The following is a 21,719-nucleotide window of genomic DNA, read 5'->3' as shown; positions in this document are numbered from 1 at the left end:
CTGGGCTGTCTGCCCCCCAACGCTGGCAACGCTCTGTCACCCGCCAGCAAACCTGTGTCTGTCACCCCCTCCCTGGGGCCCTGATGATGGCAGCCTGCCCCCCCGCCCCCCCAGCCCTGTGTGTGGGACCTCTTGACCCCACATTTCGGGTCCATGTCACGCCTCCCCTGGACCCGGGGGCCAGGCAAAGAATCGGCCTCCAGATGGCAAATCAGTGTTTAATGCCCACGTGGGTGCAAGGGGCCCTGGGCAGTCACATGTCCAGGTGGGATGGTTGTGGGAGTGCAGGGGGCGGGGAGCCATGGGTGTGGGTGGGTAGGAGATGGCGGGTTCAGGGCCTGGCCCCGTGGTGCTCCCTGGTGGCGGCGGCGGTGGCTCAGGGCCCGGCTCCCTGGCACTCCCCCAGCAGGCGCAGCAGCAGCGCGTGCAGCCGCGGGCACAGGCGTGCGTAGCCGTGCCGGCTGAGGTGCAGGTAGTCATACATGTCGTGGTGGCTGATGGCGCCGTCCGAGTGCACGAAGCCGGGGTCGGCGTCCAGGAAGCAGGTGTTGGGCAGCCGCGGCAGCCGGGCCTGCAGCAACTCGTTCACCTGCCGGTTCCTCTCCCGCAGCGGGTTGGGGCCCTGGCCGCGGGGCAGCAGGCCCTGGGGGGAGATGTGGTGCCGTCAGGCCCAGTGGAGGGCCCCCCCCCCCCCCACTGTGCCCCCTACTCACCAGCACCACCACGCGCGCCTGTGGCTGCTGCTGCTGCAGGAGCCGGACAATGGCCTCGATGCCGCCTGCCACCTGCTCGGCCGTGTGCCCGTGGTTATTGGTGCCTACCCAGACGACCACGATCTGTAGGGAGACCAGGTGTGAGCGGGGACAGCGCCTGCCCCCCAGGGAGGCCCCAGGACCAGCCCCCTATGCCCAGGGCTCATCCCCTTAGCTCCCCACATCCCATTTACCTGCCACCTGCCCAGTATCAGCACCCCCCCACACACATCCCATTTACCTGCCACCTGCCCAATATCAGCACCCCCACCCCCCACATCCCATTCACCTGCCCTGTCAGTGCCCCATTCCCCTGACACCTTGTCAGTGCCCCCTACCCGCCCATTCACCTTGGCCCCAGTGCCTCCCCCTCCCCGGCATTGATCCCACACCTTGGGCCGGATGTGCTGCATCTCGCCCTGCTGCAGCCGCCAGAGCACGTGCTGTGTCCCATCGCCCCCCAGGCCGAAGTTGAGCGCGTGCAGCGGGGAGAAGAGCTCGCGCCAGATCTGGGGGGACAGAGAGTCAGAGCTGGGGCCCTTGGGGGAACCGTGGTCCCTATATGGCACCCCCAGCCTGCCAGGGCAGGGCCAGGGCAAGCGGGGGGCTCACCTCAAACTGCTGGAGCAGCTGCACCAGGGCGTCACCGATAAACACAACCTCGGGCTCCTTGTCCTTGCTGTCCGCGATGAAGCGATGGTGCTGGGGGGGCAGATGGGGTCAGGCAAGGCTGGGGGGCAGATGGGCCCCAGAGCCTGTGTCAGGCAGGGACTCTCCCTCACAGGCTGAAAGGCCCAGTGCTGGGACGTGGCCCCTGTGGAGTGGGGCATGGGGCCAGCTCCAAGGGGACCTCTCACCCGCCACCAATGCAGCCCCTGTGGGGTGGGGCAGGGCATGGCCTTGTGGCACTCCCCATGGGGTGGGGCAGGGGGTGTCTGTGCAAGGTCCCTGTGGGGCAGGGTGGGGGTGGCTGGGCAGGGTCCCTGTGGGGCGGGGCAGGGGCTGTCTGTGCAGGGTCATAGAATCACAGAATCTCAGGGTGGGAAGGGACCTCAGGAGGTTCTAGCCCAACACCCTGCTCAAAGCAGGACCAACCCCAACTAAATCATCCCAGCCAGGGCTTTGTCAAGCGGGGCCCTAAAAACCTCTAAGGAAGGAGATTCGACCACCTCCCTAGGGAACCCATTCCAGTGCTTCACCACCCTCCTAGGGAAATTGTGTTTCCTAATATCCAACCTAGACCTCCCCCACTGCAACTTGAGACCATTGCTCCTTGTTCTGTCCTCTGCCACCGCTGAGAACAGCCGAGCTCCATCCTCTTTGGAACCCCCTTCAAGTAGTTGAAAGCAGCTATCAAATCCCCCTCACTCTTCTCTTCTGCAGACTAAACAATCCCAGTTCCCACAGCCTCTCCTCATAAGCCATGTGCCCCAGCCCCCTGATCATTTCTGTTGCCCTCTGCTGGACTCTCACCCATTTTTCTACATCCTTGTAGTGTGGGCCCAAAACGACACAGTCTCCAGATGAGGCCTCACCAGTGTCGAATAGAGGGGAATGATCACGTCCCTCCATCTGCTGGCAATGCCCCTACTTATACAGCCCAAAATACCGTTAGCCTTCTTGGCAACAAGGGCACACAGCTGACTCATACCCAGTTTCTCGTCCATTGTAACCCCAGATCCTTTCCTGCAGAACTGCTGCCTAGCCATTCGGTCCCTAGTCTGTAGCAGGGCATGGGATTCTTCTGTCTTAAGTGCAGGACTCTGCAATTGTCCTTGTTGAACCTCATCAGGTTTCTTGTGCTCCAATCCTCTTAATTTGTCTACGTCCCTCTATCCTATCCCAACCCTCCAGCGTATCTACCACTCCACCCAGTTTAGTGTCATCTGCAAACTTGCTGAGGGTGCAGCCCACGCCATCTGCCAGATCATTAATGTCACCATGGGGTGGGGCAAGGGGTATCCATGCAGCACCCCCCATGGGGCAGGGGGGCTCTGTGCAGGGTCCCCGTGGAGCAGGGCAGGGGTCCCCCTAGGGCAGGGGGTGTCCGTGCATGGTCCTGTGGAGCTGGGCGGGAGTGTCCATGTGGTGGGGAGGGGGTCCCAGTGGGGCAGAAGGGTCTGTGCAGCACCCACCGTGGGGCAGGGCAGGGGAGTTCCTGGGGGGATATCTGTGCAGGGTCCCCGTGGGGCTCGGCAGGGCAGGTCAGGGGGTGTCCATGGGACAGGGGGTGTCCGTGCAGGGTCCCCATGGGGCAGGGCAAGTCAGGGGGTGTCTGTGCAGCACCGCCCGTGGGGCAGGGCAGGGCAGCGGGGTTCCTAGGGGGCAGGGGATGTCCGTACAGGGTCCCCATGGGGCAGGGCAAGTCAGGGGGTGTCTGTGCAGCACCGCCCGTGGGGCAGGGCAGGGCAGCGGGGTTCCTAGGGGGCAGGGGATGTCCGTACAGGGTCCCCATGGGGCAGGGCAAGTCAGGGGGTGTCTGTGCAGCACCGCCCGTGGGGCAGGGCAGGGCAGCGGGGTTCCTAGGGGGCAGGGGATGTCCGTACAGGGTCCCCATGGGGCAGGGCAGGAGGGTTCCTGGAGGGCAGGGGATGTCCATGCAGGGTCCCGGTGGCGTGGAGCAGGGGTGTCTGTGCAGCTCCCTCTGTGGGGCAGGGGGTCCCCGTGGGGGGAGGGCAGGGGATGTCTGTGCAGGGTCCCAGTGGGGGGGGGCAGGGCAGGGGGTCTGCGCGGCGCTGACCCACCAGCGCCAGCCAGCGCCCGTCCCCCTGCACGTCGGCCAGCGGCGTGGGGGTGCTGGCCGGGTTCTTGTCCCCGTCGCTCATTGTTCTGGAAGCTCCTAGGAGGCAAAGCCAGCCGGTCACTGCAGCAAAACCCTCCCCCCCCCAGCTCTGATAATGGTTTTGCCCAGCCCACCATGGACCTCGCGGGATCCAGTACCATTGCCAGAGGACTGGGGGGGTGATTGGTCCCCTCATAACCTCCTGCCATGTGGGACAATGGTAGAGTCTACACCCTCAAGTCCTATGCAGCGTGGATAATACCATTCCCTGGGATAGGGGGATGGATCCATTCTACTCATGCCCAAGGATAATGGTTGAATCCACTCAGCCCGCTCACGGAAGGTACCATTTTCAAGGTGGCGATCAGACCCCCTTACATGGGATAATGGTTGGGTCCATCCCCCCAGATCCCATGCAGAGTGGGAGATACCATTCCTTTTGGAGGGGAGCTGATCGTTCCCCCCACCGGAGTATATTGACTGATCCTTACTCCTCAGGTTCATGAGGGGCAGGATCAAACTCAGTTCCCAGGCTAGCGTACGGGGAAGGGGGCTGAGCCCCCCATAATACCCCCCATGAAGAATAATGATTTGGTCCACCCCTTGAGGGTCCCCCGGAAAGGGATTTATCCATCCCCCCATAGAGACAATGGTTTGGTCCGCCCCTCGAGCCCCCCCCCCCATATAGAATGGGTGAGACCATGGGGGGGGGGAGAGAGAAAGGGGCTGGTTCCCCTTCTCCTACCCTCCTGTGGGTATAATGGTTAGAGCCATGCTGAGAGCCCCCCATGCATGCGGGCGGTACCATTCCCCTGGGCCGGGGGAGGCTCACCTAGGAGGCTGGCGGGGGAGGGGAGCGAATGGTTCCGGAGCCGCCGCAGCTGCCAGCACGTTCACTCTGCGTCTGGGAGCAGCGGGCAGCCTGGGCGGAACCATGTGACAGGAGGGCTGGGAGGAAGTGAACCCCCCCACCACCGCGCAGAGATGGTATGAGCCAGTTTGGCTGTTCACCCCCCTCCCCTGCTTCTGGCTCTTCCCTTTACCCTCCCCACCAGAGCCCGGCTGTTCCCAGTACCCCCCTACCCCTGCATGTAGCCTTTGTGTGACTCTGGCTGTTCTCATCACCCCCCCAGCTGCATTGCACGTCCCCCTCTGGACTCGGCCCCGGGGCTGGGGGTGCTCTGGCGGGGCCGGTACTCGCAGCTCCCAGTCGCCGAAAGGGGATTCAGTCCTTAGACTGCAGGGGAGCGTCCAGGTCCAGACCGATCCCTACGGACGGGGAAGCTGCCATGAACCTGCTGAAAAGCGGGTGCAGCTCAGGGGAAGCAGTGGCCTGTGCAGAAGGAGCTGGGATCTGCCAGCTCCTTCGCCCTGGCGCTGGCTTTCTCCCCTCTCCGCCGTGCTGTCAGGCCCATGTATCTCTGCGATGGGTTCCCTGGGCAGAGCTACAGCAGGAGACGTAGAAGGTACGTCCATCACTGCAGCGCTGGGCCCTGTAGAAATAAATCGGCAGTGACGTACTCAGCAGTGGCACGTGCGGAAAGATGAGCCACACTGGGGCTCCTAAATGCTGGCAGAAGAACCAACGCCGCAGCCGCAGGAGCGAGTGACAAGGAGACTTTCTGATGGGAGCTCGTTCGGGGAGATGCCATCTCTTTAACTCGGAGCCCAGATGAGCGCCAGGAGGTGTTTAAGCCTCACAAACCTGCTGCAGAGAGAAGCGCCTTCAGCAGCTGCCCTGGGCCATGCTCATTCTCATCCCAAAGCAGCACAGCTCGGACCCTCTGCCACGTATGGAAAGCAGATGCGGGGAATGGGCAGTCTGCACTGGCGGGCTGGCTTAGGATTTCTCACTCCTGGATCCCGCAGGTTGCATGCACAGCCTGGAGTGGGGGATTCATTCAGGGTAACCCCTGCAGGCAGTTATGCAGCAGCACTGATGGGATTTTAGGACTTGCTGTGGGGACGGGAAGTGCTGGCAAGTGATGGGGGTCCTCAGAGTTCTGCGAGGCTCATAGAAAACACATGAGCTGTGAGGCTCGACAACAGTGATAAACAGGCAGTGCAATTCCCGTCGGGTGTGAAAGGAGCCCTGCAGCGCCGAGCGTAGTACCCACAGTAACTCCAGAGGCAGGGACGCTGGGCCTGGGCCCTCACTAGCTGGAAAGCTGCTGCAGACACTCTGGGGTCTCCGGGAGAGGAGCAGCAGCAGGAATGGACCTACCCTTCTCACCAGTTTCTCAGAGTCACTCAGATTGTGGGGGCCTCCGTGTTTGGTTGTGGCGGGGCAGCCCAGTGGCCGGGCCACCCCTGCTCCCTGTCTGCCATGGGAATCACTGACCTCCCCGGACTGCTGTGTCGACTGCAATAAAACGTTGCCACTTCAGCCTGTTACTGGCACAGGGTGCCCGAGGCAAGCAACAGCGGGGTCCGTTGGTGGGAGTGCTTAGCGCCAGTAAACACACCAGGGTGGAGAAGCAAACCAAGTTTATTTGAGACCTCAAAGCGGGGCTGGGAGACTGATGCCTCAAACCAAGCACACCTAAAACAAGTGGCTTTTCTCCTTTATACCCGAATTGTTTACTGCAAAAACACATGGCCCATTGGGTAAAGCCCATTTACTTAACATGTACTTCAGTTCCCTGTAGACAGACCCACCCATCTGTCTGCTGACACCAACAAGCCTGTTCAAATTCAAAAGCACTTTTTAGAGCTGCGGCTGCAGCTCAGGGAAACTAGTAGCGCAATGGCCAGGCAAGCGCAAGGGGCTTAGGGCAGAGGCATTTACAGGCTCCCAGATCATATTGAATCAAGCACCAGGCCAAGACAGGAAATACTCGGGTGGGAGGGAAGAGGGTCCCTTAACACCCGTGGCCTCTATTGAAACCCTTCACCTCAGGTCCTCAGCCCAAGCTGGTCCCTGGAGGTGGGCAGCCTCAGGCCCCTGGTGTCCCTGTGTCCCAAGGGCTGCAAATCTCTCTCACTCTCGCAGTGGCTGTAAAACCGGGAGCGCATCCTGCCCCTTGCCTCGCAGAGGGCACTCTGGGTTAGACACCTCGCCCAGCTGATGCTACTGTTGTAATAAGCTCACGGTGCAGCAGGTGGCAATGCAAAACCTGGGCCTCTCTGATCCCCACTGCAGCTGCGAATGGCGACAGAGCACCAAGAAACCTCCACACCCCAGCAGCAGGTGCTGGCGATGAGTCTCAGCCTGCTGAGATCTCACTCTGGCTGGCCAGGAGGAGACAGCTGAGTGTCTTGCCCGCCCTCCCGCGTCACACAGGCCAGGACTGCCCTGCATGGATCCCTGGTGGAGTAGAGCCAGGCCTGTCAAAAACACCCATGCAAAGTGTAAAATTGCCCCATTGTCTCCATTCTGCCCCCCAAGGAGCCAGCTCTCCTGGCCCTGCCGCTGCGGTCCCAGAGCTCTGCCCTGCCCCCTGGACCCTAGGTTCAGCTTGGCCTGGCGGGGAGGGCTTGCCCTGCCCTGCCCACGGGGCTCATTCCTGCCCCTAGTGCAGGAGGCTGGAGTCTCCTGCACACCCTCTGCCCCGGGGGTCAGCCTGGCACAGGGCTCTTGCTTGGGACGCTCACGCTGCAGGGGTGGCCCCACTCAGGGGTCATGCTGCCCTGAGGGTCAACCCTGCTTTGGGGGGGTCGTGCTCCACCCTCTGGGTCTGTCATGTTCTCCCCATGCGGGTCAGTCCTGTGCAGGGGGGTCACAGTGCCCATGGGGTGAGTCATGCTTGGAGGTCACGCTGCCTCATGGGGTGGGTGGGGCTTGCTGGGGGTCAGAGTGCCCCATGGGGTGGGCGGGGCATGCTTGGGGGTCACACTCTGCCCAATCCAGACCAGCCTAATCTGGATCCAACCTGTCCAGCCCACGCCCTTCCCTAAGGGCTCGCTCATGCAAGAGGCCAGCCAATCAGGGTGTGGCTTCCGGAGCCGCGTGACCAATCACCGCGCGGCACGGGGGTGGGGACAGAGCGAGCCTGGAGCAGCCGTTTCCCCTTCAGTAGGGGAGGGGGCGGGAGCAGCGCGAGGCACCCTTGGGGGTTGTTACACGGCACGTGGCGGCAGCCGGTGCACACGGCTCCGACCCCGGATCGCACGGAGTGACTGGCCGCTTCTAGAATCTTCCAATGGGCCCCGCTGTGGGGGAGGGGCAGACAGTGTCCTCCCCCAATCACTGCTGCCCCCCCCCATGTCACAAGGGACAGAGACCTGCCCCCCACCCTGGCTGCCCCCCAGTGTTAACCTCCCTCCATATATCCTGCTCCCCCCTTGCACAGAGACACGGCCCCCATTACCTCCCAGTGTAACGCCCTCGCTCACCCACCCCTGACTGCCTCCCAGTGTAACCTCCCCATGTACCCTGCTATCCCCTGGCACACAGACGTCCCTGCTGACTGCCCCCCAGTGTAACCCCCAACATACGCTGCTCCCCCCAGCACAGAGACACAGCCCCCATGACCTCCCAGTGTAACGCTGCCGCTCACCCACCCCTGACTGCCCCCCAGTGTAACCCCCTCCACATTCCCTGCTCCCCTTGGCACAGAGATGTCCCCCCAACCACCCCTGACTGCCCTCCAGTGTAACCTCCCCATGTACCCTGCTATTCCCTGGCACACAGACGTCCCTCCTGACTGCCCCCCAGTGTAACCGCAACATACGCTGCTCCGCCCAGCACAGAGATGTGCCTCCCATCCTCCCCTGACTGCTCCCCCCCCAGTGTAACTTCCCCTGCACAGAGACATCTCCCCTTGTTGCAGGCACAGAAGGTGCCCAAGGCAAGCAACAGTGGTCCGTGCCCGGAGTGCCTAGCGCCAATAAACGCACCAGGGTGGAGAAGCAAGCAGAGTTTATTTGAGATCTCAAAGCGGGGCTGGGAGACTTAGCAGGCCTCAGATCCAGCACACCTACTACGAGCGGCTTTTCCCTTTTAATAAGTTGTTTTCTCTTTCTTCTTTCTCCCTCCCTTCTCCTTCCTCCCCCTGTAGCAGTTACGTAAGCGCAGGTGCATTAAGTAATCTTGGCCGCGGCAGCTCGTTAGTAAGTTTTCCTTCTGCAAGTTATCTTGTCCTTCTGCTAAAGGTGCACAGGCCTCATTATTTCTGCTTTAGACCAATTAGAACTGTTGCAACTGATAACGGCTGTTACTCCTGGCCGTTCCCATCAGCCAGCCTCTTAGGTCGATTAGAGTTCAAACATGGAAGAACTTTTGCTCACCAGAGGCCTAAAACAGGGAGACTTCATATTCCTATTGCCTTCCATTTTCCCAAGTTACTTAGGGTTATGCTTGGTGACACCAACACTCTCACAGCCCCCCGTCCTAATGTCCCCCTGGGCTGTTCACTCTTCATATAAAGCAGGCTGCAAATGCACAATGTCTGCAGTCACAATGCCTCCCACTGCCCCCTAAATCACTGTAGGGCATGGATAGGCCAAGTCACCCCACGGGCAGCACTCCTTGCTTCCTAAGCCTAAATTACCATTCATAGGTACAGGAGCCCTCCGAAAGGAAGCACCTGGGATTAAGGCTAGCACCCAGTATCCCCCACTCCTGGCAGCAAGATGCCTCCCAGCGCCATGCTGGTGCAGTGGGGTTGGTGGCAGGGGTGCACCTCCCACTGTCCAGCTGTCCCTTGGCAGTTAGCAATCAAATCTGGCTTAGCTGTTGACGTAACGGCCAGGCAGCAGTGGCTGGGCTTCGGTCAGACAGAACACCCAGAGAGGAACCCAAACCCTGCACCCACCCAGTGATGCTGAAATATCCAACCCTGCCCTATCCTGGTGCGGGAAGGAAGGCCAGAGGCAGCCACCTAAGGCCAGATATTTACAGGTATTTCAGTGCCTAAAGATACTGGTAGGAGCCTGATGGGATTTTCAAAAGCGCCATATGTGTTTAAAAATTTGGCCTAATCCCTCCATCCGTGGACAGTAACGCTCACAACTAGTGACGTTTCAGACTGGTTCACAATATTTTATTGGCAACAAATAGTGGGACCCACTCATGGTGTGATACTCACATCCGCTCATTCCCAAAAGAATAAACCCCACAAATTCCCTGGCAACTTGGACATGCCAGAAGGGGGATAAATCCCTCAATGCAGCTCAAAAGTGACTTTTAAATAAACATGCTGGTCTTTAAAACCAGCAGGAATTCATTTCAATCCCTGTTAATTTCAGGAGGAACTCAAACTACTCAATACGATATTGTTAAAAACCCATGGTCCTAACGCCATTAAAAACGCACTGCTTTAACATTCCCATGACAAACACAGCTGTGTGCCGTGTCTTCACTAGGCCCAAGGTTTGTTCTTGACTCAAGTTAGCTACCACATGGTAATGAACATGAAGTGAAATACTAGGCAAGACAAGACAGACCCTAGGCTCCCCCATCTTCTTACCTCAACCCACCACAGTGTGAAAACTCCAAGCTGCAGTGCCTTGTCTTGACTGGGATTTTACCTTGTGCTAGCTGACTTGGGTTAAGGGCGCACCTCTCCTCCCAGTGAAGATGTGCATGGAGAGTCCCTGCACACCCCACACTGCAGCATGGCACTGGCCTGGCTTTTAACACTTCTACAAGGAAAGCAGGACAGGCAGTGTAAAAACCAACAAGTGGCTGTTCCCCCAAGCCCCTTAAAAACAAACACCAGTGCGGAGGTGGGGTGAAATTCCCTCCCGCTCCCCATGATTATCCATCGTGGTCCCCATGGCCTTCCTCCCAGTGCCGTTCTCCTAAAGGTAGGGCCTGCTCCATCTCTGGTCCCCAAGGAGCCGGGAACCAGATGAAGCGCAGCTGGCCGATGCTCAGTGTGGTGGATGGAGAGGCGCTGGGCTGGAGGAGCAGGTGAGGCTAGGCAAGGCCCCCTGGATGGAGAAGCTGCGTGTTTGCTTGGGGACGAGGAAGCCAGTCCCTGCTGTGGCGGGATCTAAACAAAACACATGAGTCAGCGTTACCTTCCAGGACCCGATCCCTGCACTCCCTCCCCCTTCCACAGTTCAAATCCCAGGCTGGCCAAGCAGGCCAAGCTCTCCCCTAAGACAGGCCGGTGACTCTCCTCTGGTGTTGCCCAGAGATGAGGTATGGCCCATGCTGTTGGGGTTTCAGTGGTTGCACCTCCCAGCACAGGAGGCAAGCTGATACTGAGCAAGCCACAGAGCATCCCCCTGACTTGGGGCATGAATATGGCCACTCACTACCTGGCCCGTCACATGGACAGGTCTGTTTTGTACCGGAGGACTGAGGGTATGTCTACACTGCGCACTAAGCTGATCCAGGTTTGAGCCCAAGCCCCAATTCCGTCCGCACACATCAGTCTGACCTGGGTCAGTGAATACTCAGGACGCAGGTCCTAGGATCCTGCTGGGGGCGGGTATCAGAGACTGAGTCCAACTGGGACTCAGGTCATTTTGTAATATGGGCACCTCAAGCTGCAAACCCGCGTCAGAAGGCCTGTGTAGCATGGTATGGATGCATTAGCATGGCTGTGAGGGAACTCAGGTCCAGCAGTCATAAACTCAGATTTACAGTGCAGTGTGGTGGCTAGAACATGGCTTGGAAACACCAATTCCAATAGCCGGGAACCCACAGACTCAGGTTTACAGTGCAGGGTGGTCACTAGAGCACAACTTTGAACCACTGAGTCCACTAGCTGGGGTCCCACTGACCCAGGGGTGACACTCTGCACTCTGTATTCATCACAGTGGTAGGATTATATGATTATGACATAGTTATGCTGCATCTTGGACAAAATATGGCCTGTGAGGTGTCTATGGAAAAGTGATGGTTTGCTGAATAGATTATCCTTCTTGTATAAATGTATCATTTTTGTATCGGGGGTTATGAATATTGACTTTGTAGGTGCTTGCACCTGGGCAACATCCAAACGCTCGTTGCATTCAGGCTAGCCAGCACATCATGCATGGTCATGGAAAAGGCTTATCCTCACCTGGGGAGGCTTCAGTCAACCCATGGATAATGGCTGCCATGACTCAGCAAAGTATGCAAGGCCATGTGACCAGATCACATGATACTGAACTCCATTTTGGTACCTGTATTTTTCCACAAACTGGACTGGGACCTGGCTTGGAACAAAGGAGTTCCCGCCATATGGAAGAAGCTATGAAAGATTCACGTGACATCATCAATGGGCCTCATTCCCCACGCAAGAGAATGCCTGCAAACACCTGAGGAGAGGGTTGCCAACTTTCTAGTTGCACAAAACCGAACACCCTAGCCCTGCCTCCTCCCCGAGGCCCCTCCCCCTGCTCACTACATTTCCCCTCCCTCAGTGGCTCGCTCTCCCCCACCCTCACTCACTTTCACTGGGCTGGGGCAGGGGTTGGGGTATGGGAGGGGGTGAGGGCTCTGGTGTGGGGCTGGGGATGAGGGGTTTGCAGTGCAGAAGGGGGATCCAGGCTGGTAGGTGGGGCAGAGGAGTTCAGGCTGTGGGAGGGGGCTCTAGGCTGGGGCAGTAGGTCAGAGGGTGAGGGCTCCATCTGGGGGTAGAGGCTGTGGGGTGGGACCAGGGATGAGGGATTTTGGGTGCAGGAGGGGGCTCCAGGCTGGGGGGTAGGGTAGAAGAGTTCAGGGAGGGAGCTCTGGGCTGGGGCAGGTGGATGGGTGCAGGGGGGTGAAGGCTCTATCTGGGGGTGCAGGATCTGGTGTGGGGCCAAGGATGAGGAACTTGGGGTGTAGGAGGGGGCTCTGGGTTTGAGGGAGGCTCAGGGCTGGGGCAGGGGGTTGGGGCACAGGCTTACCTCTGGCAGCTCCTGGTCAGCGGCGCAGGGCGGGTAAGGCAGGCTTGCTGCCTGTGCCGATTCTGCACTGCGCCCCAAAAGCGTCCAGCAGGTCCAAATCCTAGGCAGAGGCATGGCAGGTGTCTCTGTGCGTTGCTCTCACCCACAGGCACCGCCCCCGCAGCTCCCACTGGCCACAGTTCCTAGCCAATGGGAGTGCAGAGCTGGTGCTCGGGCTGGGGGCAGTGCATGGAGCCCCATGGGCCCTCTGCCTAGGAGCCGGACCTGCTGGCCTCTTCAAGGGTGCAGTGCAGAGTCTGGACTGGTAGGAACTAGCCTGCCTTGGCTCCGCAGCACCGCTGACCGGACTTTTAATGGTGCTGACTGGAGCCACCAGGGTCCCTTTTTTAACTGGATGTTCCAGTCGAAAACTGGACACCTGGTCACCCTACTCCGGGCAGGGCGACTGGCTAGCTCAGAGGGTGGGCAATGGGACATGGAGCTTTGTCCCTCTAGGGGGCACCAGTTTCATTGCTGTCCTGGTGGGCTCAGGAGTGAACGCTGTTCTGATCGTACAGCCGTTCAGTGGCCTGAGTGGGAGCTGAGTGTGCTTGGTCTCTGTGCCTGAGCAGGCCGGACCCCTGGCGGGAAGGGTCAGTAATCGGACATGTGCCCTCCGTGATGGGAGCAGCCGAGTGGCTCACACTGTACCTGCCAGGCCCCAGGTCCCAGGTGCCCTGCTTCTGCTGCTCTCCTCTGCCACCTGCCCCTTGCTGCCACTGCCGCTCCCCTGGCTCGCAGGGCCCTGCTGGCACTTGAACCTTGGGGCAAGCACAGTGTCTGGGAGGGGCTGGTGGGTAATGAGGTATGGGCTGGGAGTCAGTAAGGACAGCCCGGGGAGCGTGTGCACTTCCACCATGACAGGGGGGCTTTGCGTGGGCAGCGGGGAGATGGGCATTTCTGCAGGAGGGATGCACAAGGGCAGGGACCGAGGACTGCTGAGAGCAGAGGCAGCGCGAGCTGGATCCGGGGCGGACGCAGCTGTCTCTGGAATCCCACCGGGATCCGCAGCCTGTGCCACGCAGAGGGTCTGTGCAGTGGAGCCCAGGGAGTCAGAAGGGGCAGAATGGGGGGCATCATGGTTAGGAATATCCCGGGGGCTGGAACCAGGTTTGAAGACCTGAATGTTGGAAACCATCGGGGTTGTGGCTCCCTGTGGTGCTGTCGAGACCAGGCGGAAGTTCTTGTGTGGCTGAGCAAGAGTGCTGCAGTGCAGCAAACCAGGGAGCACACGTCCCGAGCCCTGCTGCCCACCAGCGCCAGCCCGCTCTGCTGGCAAAGCCTTGTCCCCAGGGGCCTTCAGGGCCTGCTGCTGGGTGGGATCAGATGGCCCCATGTTACCAGGGTCTCCAGGGTGAGGGGTGAAAGCAGGAAAGGCCAGCAAGGGGGGTGCAGTGCCAGTGAGGGGCAGGAAGTCTGGCATGGCAGCAGAGGGGGCCAGCTGAGGGGAATTTCTCAGCACCATCAAGGCCTCGGCAGCCTCCTTCTCCAGCTGCTCTTCGGAGACGGGAGAGAAGACAAGCCCCCTGGTGCACCTGAGCGGGAGGTGAGCCGAGGAGAAAGGAGGCTGAAAGAGAGCGAAGAGATGATTCCCATATCAGGGGAAGGACAGACACGCGGATCCAGCTGAGATCAGCACAGAACCACAGGCTGAGGCCAGGTCATACGCACCCCAGCCCAATATATCCCCCCATTACACAACTGCTGAGGGTGGAGCTGGCTGGCTGGGATATGGGGCCCTGGGTGGTTCTTGGGAAACGAGCCATGGGGCATTTCCCCTATAGGAGGCTGCAGTTCCAATCCAGCCCCAGGTTGGCGCTGAATGAAAGATGCCCAGTCATCTCTATCTCTGTTCTGATTACTGTGCTGGGCTGGAGCTCCACAACACGTTCCTGTGCAGTGGACTCATGCTCCTCAGCGACCGGCTGAGGACCTGGGGAGCCAGGGACACATACTGGAAAGGAAGAAGAGAGCCAGCTGAGTCTGGGATGTATGCCTGAGCTTAACAACCATCCTCGACACCTGGAGCAGCAAGGGAGCATGTGTCAGCATCACGGGGAACACAAAGGGGGGTCTCTCGGCTGCCATATCTCAGCTCTCTGAGGAGAACAGATCTCAGAGCTACGCACCTGGGCTTGTGGCAGTGTCAACTCCAAGTGGCTGCTCAAATCCATGTTCCCATCCAAGGGACTCAGCGCCAGGCGGCTGGAACAGGCAAGAGACAGTGCATCAGAAAACGCTGTGCTTGGCAGCTCATCTCTCACTCTAAGTCTGCTAAACCAAAAGCCACTGGCTGGGGAGAGTCATTTCAGTATCTGTTTATGGCCCATCTCCCATGCCAGGTCCCTGGCTTTCCCATGACATTTACAGATAAACTGTCATGGTGGGAGACACCAGACGGGTCTGGCTGGGAAGTGTATACATAGAGTCTTATAGGTTATTTTTTTATTAATGGTTGAGCAAGTTTTCAGCCTTTGGAGAAATACTGTGGGGTTAGTTTTGTCTGTGCAGCTGTTAGTGACAAGCTCTGTTCCAGGACTGGGTGCACACCATGCAAATAAAAGATGCTACCCATAGAGAATACTCAGACTCCATGTCACTGATTTCTCCTCCATGAGGAAGGTGACCTGCAAAGCCCCAGGATTTCGCTCCTGCTAGTCCGAGGGGTAATGCTGATGTTGGCAATGAGACACCAGTGCTGAAAGAAGGGGCAAGAGCACTCTATGGAAGTCTTTCCAGATAGAGCCACATTAACCTCTGGTTCCAGGCAAGGTGACCAGATGTCCCGATTTTATAGGGACAGTCCCGATTTTTGGGTCTTTTTCTTAATATAGTGTCCTACTACCCCCCACCCCGTCCCGATTTTTCACACTTGCTGTCTGGGCACCCTAGTTCCAGGCATGTGTGACACCCTTAGCTCACTTCCCCAGGTAGAGAAAATTAGCAAAGTCACATGATGACGGCAGGTCATGTGGCTAGATCAGGCTTCTGACAGAAGCCTGTGGAGATAGAGAAGGGAGGCTCTAGAGCAGCGGGTTTTCAAACTTTTTTTCTGGTGACCCAGTTGAAGAAAATTGTTGATGCCCGTGACCCAATGGAGCTGCTCTCGGCCAATGGGAGTGCCGAGCCGGTGCTTGGGGTGAGGGCAGCGTGCAGCGCCTGTGGCCCCCCTGCCTAGGAGCAGAACCTGCTGCTGGCCGCTTGTGGGGCATAGCGCGGTGTCAGAACAAGTAAGGACTAGCCTGCCTTGGCCAGGCAGCACCGCCGATGGGACTTTTAACGGCCCTGTCAGCAGTGCTGACCAGAGCTGCTGCGACCCAGTGCCTTAACATTCCGCCACCCAGTACTGGGTCACGACCCACCATTTGAAAACCACTGCTCTGGAGAGCCTTGGGGGTGGGAGCCCAGGGGAGAGAGGACAGACGCTCAGGAAGGAGTGCTGAGTCCAGCTTGAGACGGGGCGGGGAAGACTTTTAGAGCTTGTCTACGCTGGCAATTTTTGTCGCCAAAAACTGCCTTTTGGCGACAAAACAGCAATAGTGTATACACTGCAATAGGCCTTTTGTAAAAAAAAAAAACCCACCCAGTTTTGGCGACAAAAAACTTCCATTCCTGCAAGAGACTTTTGTCTTTTCCCCTCCCTTTATTGTCGACAAACAGCCAGTGTAGACACCACGCCTTTTTTTCCTGATTTTATTGGCCTCTGGAAAGTGTCCCACAATTCCCACGCTGCCACTCTGGTCAGCAGTGTGAACTCCGTTGCCCTGAAGCCAACCCGCTCCTCCCCCTTGCAAGCCCCAGGAATTTTAAATCTCATTTCCTTCTTGCTGGCTTCCCAGGTGAGCATGGCTGGCTACAGCACCAAACAGACGCCTGCTTGGACCACTGCTGAGCTGTTGGATCTGATCAGTATATGGGGAAAGGAGTCTGTTCAGTCTCAGTTGTGAGTGACCCATAGGAATCGGGACACATATGGGGAAATTTCTCAAGGCTTGTGTGGAAAGGGCTCTGATTGGGATATGCAGCAGTGCAGAATGAAGATAAAGGAGCTGAGGCAGGCGTACCATAAGGCGTGGCAGGCAAACCATCGCTTTGGTGGTGCACCTAAGACCTGCCGCTTCTGTAAGGAACTGAATGCTATCCGCAGTGGTGACCCCACCTCCATCGCCGATTGCCCCATGGATACTTCGGAGGCAGCAGAAAGAGGGGGAAACCCGGAGGCTGAAATTCTGGATGAAGAAGTCGAGCTATAAGAGGATGTGGAGCTCCCAGCAGGGTCGCCCAGTGGGGCAGGCAGCCAGGAACTTTTCTCCATTCCAGAAGTGCTCTGTGGGGAGCAGGAAGCAGATGAGACGCCAGGTAGGCTGCTGTGGCTTGTGTAGGGAATCGAAAAGTGGGAGGCAGGTAGCGTTTTCTGCGAGCTGAACATCGGCCTGTGTAGCTAATCTGCATGGCTAAGCAGGGTGTTGATGGACATCGAAACCTGCAGGGAATCCTCCAAAGAGAGGCTCTGGAAAGGTTCAAAGAGGTACTTGTTAATCCTCTGCCGCAGATTCCAAGGGACTGCAGCCTTGTTAGTTCCCCCATTGTAGGAAACTGTACCATGATATTTAGCAATCACTGGAGCTGGGACCAAAGCAGCACATAGCTGAGCTGCATAGACAAAAGCATTCAGCAGCTGTGCCCTGGTTTCTCTGGTCACCTGCAGCAGCGAGGTGTCAGCCAGCAAGTTGGCCGCATGTGAAAAAGTGTGGGATAATTTTAGAATGAGTTCCGTGCAAAGTTGCCTTGCAAGCCATGACTGTTTTGTCCATACGCACAACCGCCCCAACACTCCCCACGATTGGGGTGCTCGTGGAGCTGTGTGCCTGCCTAGAGTCAGTGAGAAAGTGATAGCTACTAGTTGCAAAAGGTCGTTTGCTGGAATGTAACAGTCCCTTTTCTGTGAATTGTCCACAGCAGCCGAGACCTTGAGGAATGCACCACACACTGCTGCCGACTGGCTTCGGCAGATAAGGAAGAAGACGAGACGCAGCAAAGAAGACATGTTCCGGGAGGTGCTGCAGCGTGATGAGAGACAGACTGGGGACAGAATAAAGAATGCAGTATTTGCTAGGCACATGGCAGAGCGGATGATAAAAGTTATGGAGGATCAGACAGAGATTCTCAAGTCTTTGATACAGCTGCAGACTGAGAAGATCCGTGGTTGACCTCCACTGCAGCACATGCACATGCACAATTCTTTGCCAACCACACCCACTTCTATGCTCATACATTGCTTTTCACTTCACAGCAGTCCTGAGTTTCCCCATCACTCCACCCCCTCTCACAGCTTGGACAATGATAGCTGTAGCTATACATAGTTATGAGGTTTTACCCTTTTTAACAATCAACAACGGCCAAGGTATTTAATGGTACAGCGTTTTTATTCTGTGTTCTACAAAAGCGTATAGCAATCAATTCACTCTCGGGAACAGGATTCTAAATCATTTTGTTGCATAGATCTTGGGCCCTAAAATTGTACATAGATGTACCAGGGAAGTAACTCCAAAGCAGACATGTGTTAGTGCCCCTCATTGTCCAAGTGGTTCCTCAAAGCCTCTCTGATGTTAATATCAGCCCCCTGGGCTCCTCTGACAGCCCTAGCATCTGGCTGTTCAAACTGTGCAGCCAAGCGCTCTGCCTCTGCTCCACACCTGAGCAAACATTTCACCCTTAGATTCACACAGATTATGCAAAGTGCAGCATGCGGCTATGACCACAGGAATATTATCCTCGGTAAGGTCTAGCCTGCCATTGAGACACCTCCAGCAAGCTTTCCAAAGGCCAAAGGCACATTCGACTACCATGCGGCAGCTGGCTAGCCTGTTATTAAAACGCTCCTTGCTGCTGTCCAGGTGCCCTGTATAAGGTTTCATGAGCCAGGGCTGTAACGGGTAAGCCGGTCTCCCAGGATTACTATGGGCATTTCCACATCCCACACTGTGATCTTGTGGTCTGGAAAGAAATTCCCCAACTGCAGCTTTCTGTACAGACCATTGTTCCTGAAGATGCATGCGTCATGCACCTTTCCAGACCAGCCTGCACTGATGTCTGTGAAACATACCCAGTGATCCACAAGTGCCTGCAACACCACGGAGAAGTATCCCTTCCTATTGAAGTACACAGAGGCAAGGTGGCCTGTGCTTCTCCGCCACAGTTAGGGAAGCCCATCTCTGCAAAGCCAGCCACTACTTCATGCACATTTTCCAGAGTCACGGTGCTCCGCAGCAGGATGCGATTTATTGCCCTGCACACTTGGAGTAATACAGCCCCAGCAGTGGACTTGCCCACTCCAAATTGATTTGCAGCTGACCAGTAGCAGTCTGGATTCGTCAACTTCCAAACAGCGATTGCAACACGCTACTCTACCAAAAAGGCAGCTCTCAATGTGGTGACCTTGCGCCGCAGGTCGGGGGCCAGCTAAGCACATAGCTCCAGGAAGGTTGTTTTATGCATCCGAAAGTTCTGTACCCACTGGTCTTCATCCCACACCTGCATGACAGTACGGTCCCACCAATCAGTGCTTGTTTCCCTAGCCCAAAAGCAACAGCCTACCATATGCAGCTGCTCTGTGAATGCCAAAAGCACTGATAAGTTGCTGCCGTCCATATCACACTCGGGTGCCTACGATTCAGCCTCTGTCAATAACTTTGCGAGAACTCTACTGCCATGCACAATGTCTTCATGACAGTTAATAGCACATAGAAGAGAAGTGCAGGATCTATCCTCTCTCACTGCAGATGCTGGCGCACACTACAAAGACTGACAATTGGAAAAACAGAGCACAAGGAAGCCAGAAGCCACTGGAGGGCTGGGACACAAAGCAGTGCATGATGGGGCATTTTGCACGTCCCAGGATGCGCCGTGCTCTGTTTCCGCCTTCCCACAACACCTAGTGACAGATGGTGTCGCCAGGCACTGTGGGATACATACCCACAGTGCATTGCTCACACTGCCAATAATGGTTCCCCAAATGTGGACATGATCTGTTGACAGAGGAAGCAAATGTAATCTTGCCTTGGCGACTTTGCTTTTGTCGATTTTTTCATGTCGATATTAGTTTCATTGACAAAACTTGCCAGTGTAGACAAGTCCTTATTTTGAACCCCCTGAAGGGGTGGACTTGTTTCTTTTATGTCTTAGCTGCAGAATGAAGAGGCTGCAGCAGCAGCCAAAGCAGGCTGGATGGTTGGGAGATCCAACCTGCATGAGGGGAAACTGAGGCAGCAGCTAGCCTGAAACTAGATCAGGCTGGTGGCACTGTTACACCTACACCATGGGGCCTCTCTCACCACGCAGCTCTGTTCCAGGGGGCAGGTGTTGGGTTTGCTGCTTACAGACAAGGACTGGTCTAGGCTGGCATTTAGTGGGACCAGGCAGGAAAGGGGTTGGCTCTGGAGTATTGTAGGCTGCCTCCAGCCCACAGATATTGAAATACTCCAGTGCAGAAGTTGCTTCCCATGCAATTTCAGGTTGCTTCTTTTACACGCTGTGAGCGAGCTCCAGCCAGGGCTGTTGGCCCTGCAGAAATACACACCCAAGCAGTTCAGTGGATGCAGAGGCTGCTGGTGGGAACCAGGGGGGGCTTGGTGCCTGCTGGAACAGCCGTCCTGGGACTGCCACGAGACCCCCTGGGGCATGTGTCACCTTGCCGCCATCACAACCTGCCAGATAAATACGAGCTGATGTCAGTCAGAGCTGAGCAGCTGAGGAACCAGCAGTGGAGGCAACTGGGGCTACGGGGCACTGTTGACAAGGTGATGCATTCTCCTCCTGGCTAAGGGAGAGTTGCACAGCCGCAGCCTCGCTGTGCCCAGCTTTAAAGGGGAGCTGTTGCACTGATGGAGCTCGCTAGGGTGACCAGATGAGAGGAAGAAAATACTGGGACACATTGGGCGATCATCGCTGGTGGAGCAAAAAAAAAAAAAGTCGAGTGCTGGCAGTGGAGCAAAAAAAAACGATAAAAAAGAAGTACCGTGAAATATTGGAACAAATTGCGTCCCAACCAGGATGCGGGACAAATGCCTAAATATCAGGACGGTCACGATTTTATCGGGATGTCTGGTCACCCTAAAGCCCACAGAGTCATCTAGTGCGGTAGCCCTTGCGCCAGAGCAGGTCAGTGGCCTCGGCTAGCCAGGTATCACTCCCTTTTCTTGCTGCGACTGGTCAGACCCATCGTCTGGTATCCTCCCACCATCCCTGCCACCTCAGTATCTCAGCACCTCAATATCCCTGCCCCCCAGATCAGACCAGTGAGCCCCTCTGAGTCCAGCCCAGTCCTACCTGCCCTGTCTGTAACCTTTCATCCTGCATCGTAAAGAGACAAGGAAATGCCAGAGGGCACTTAGGCCCTGGGGCTTGTATTCGTGTCATCCTGGAGATGGGGCTACTCACCTGGGTGAGCTGTGAAGCAAAGGGGAGGCTCTTGGGGCAACACCTGGCAGAGGACGGGTGGTGGCAGGGGAAGAGCTGGCAAGAACCAAGGTGTGTAGGGTGGCTGGCATTCTCCAAGGGGCCAGGACACCTCAGGCTGGTGGGGAAGAGGCAGCCAAGGGCTTTCCTAGAAAGCAATGCAGAGGACATGTGCATACGACTCAGGGAACAGGCAGCTGCTTGGAAACAGCAAACACTAGGATGCAGCAGCCTGATCACACGGAGCTCAAACCCCTCAGTAAGGGGATTCCCCACGTCAGGGGACTGGCAGCGTCAAGGGGAATTGAGAAATGGGATATGGGCTCTTTCCCTTCCTGGAGGCACCTTGGTTAGCAGGACCAGATGTTTCTGGGGGCATGTGGAATGGATTAAGGGGCCTTTCGCCTCTAGGGGGTGCTGGTTCCAATCCAGACCAAGGTTAGTGGGACTGGATGGGCTTAGAGGGTGATGGAATGGGTTATGGGGCCTTCCCCTCTATGGGGCACTAACTCCAATCCATACTGGGGTTAGAAGGACTGGGTGAGTTGTGGGGGTTGGGTTATGGGGCCTTCCCCTCTATGAGACGTCAGTTCCAATCCTATCAGACCCAGCACCTCGGGGCCACATGCAATACTCTTCCCTCTCATCACTCTTCTGGCAGGTTGATGACTCCGGTGGCCGGTGGGCCCTGCAGTCCCCTGATGGGTATGTCCAGCCATGGAGCCTGGCTCTGCATTTTCCTTTGCGGCTGCGGAAGGAGGAGAGCGTGTGAAGAGAAGCTGGATGTGAGCTCTGATGTCGCCCTGAAGTGAGCAGGGGGCCATTAGCCCATCTGCAGGTGGTGGGGGGGTAGATACACACCTGTGGCTGCTCGCTCCTTTGGCTTGGCCTCTTTGCAGGGATTGGCCAAGCCCAGAGAG

The 21,719-nt window shown here is 57.2% G+C and overlaps 2 protein-coding genes across 3 annotated transcripts; both read right to left on the bottom strand.

The window, feature by feature from the left end:
• Window positions 1-198: 198 nt before the first annotated feature.
• On the bottom strand, window positions 199-4,485 carry PAFAH1B3 (platelet activating factor acetylhydrolase 1b catalytic subunit 3). The gene is made up of 7 exons (XM_032775973.2): window positions 4,367-4,485; window positions 3,497-3,591; window positions 1,365-1,454; window positions 1,145-1,261; window positions 714-836; window positions 373-643; window positions 199-326 (listed from the first exon to the last, which is right to left on the bottom strand). Exons 2-6 carry the CDS (start codon window positions 3,575-3,577, stop codon window positions 377-379), a joined length of 678 nt encoding a protein of 225 aa, XP_032631864.1. The 5' UTR covers window positions 3,578-3,591; window positions 4,367-4,485; the 3' UTR covers window positions 199-326; window positions 373-376.
• An 8,055-nt stretch (window positions 4,486-12,540) lies between these two features.
• LOC116822245 (uncharacterized) lies at window positions 12,541-19,287 on the bottom strand. 2 transcript variants are annotated; one of them, XM_032775971.2, is made up of 3 exons: window positions 18,940-19,287; window positions 14,472-14,547; window positions 12,541-13,909 (listed from the first exon to the last, which is right to left on the bottom strand). In XM_032775971.2, exons 2-3 carry the CDS (start codon window positions 14,514-14,516, stop codon window positions 12,983-12,985), a joined length of 972 nt encoding a protein of 323 aa, XP_032631862.1. In that variant the 5' UTR covers window positions 14,517-14,547; window positions 18,940-19,287; the 3' UTR covers window positions 12,541-12,982. The 2 variants fall into 2 exon arrangements, with proteins under 2 accessions (XP_032631862.1, XP_074926586.1); XM_075070485.1 differs by lacking the exon at window positions 18,940-19,287 and having other exon boundaries at window positions 14,472-14,735.
• Window positions 19,288-21,719: the final 2,432 nt, after the last annotated feature.

This window comes from Chelonoidis abingdonii, chromosome 11, assembly GCF_003597395.2.
Source record: "Chelonoidis abingdonii isolate Lonesome George chromosome 11, CheloAbing_2.0, whole genome shotgun sequence".
Taxonomy (NCBI): Eukaryota; Metazoa; Chordata; order Testudines; family Testudinidae; genus Chelonoidis; species Chelonoidis abingdonii.
Note: the sequence above shows the minus strand (reverse complement) of the source record. Positions and strands in the feature narration are given on the sequence as shown.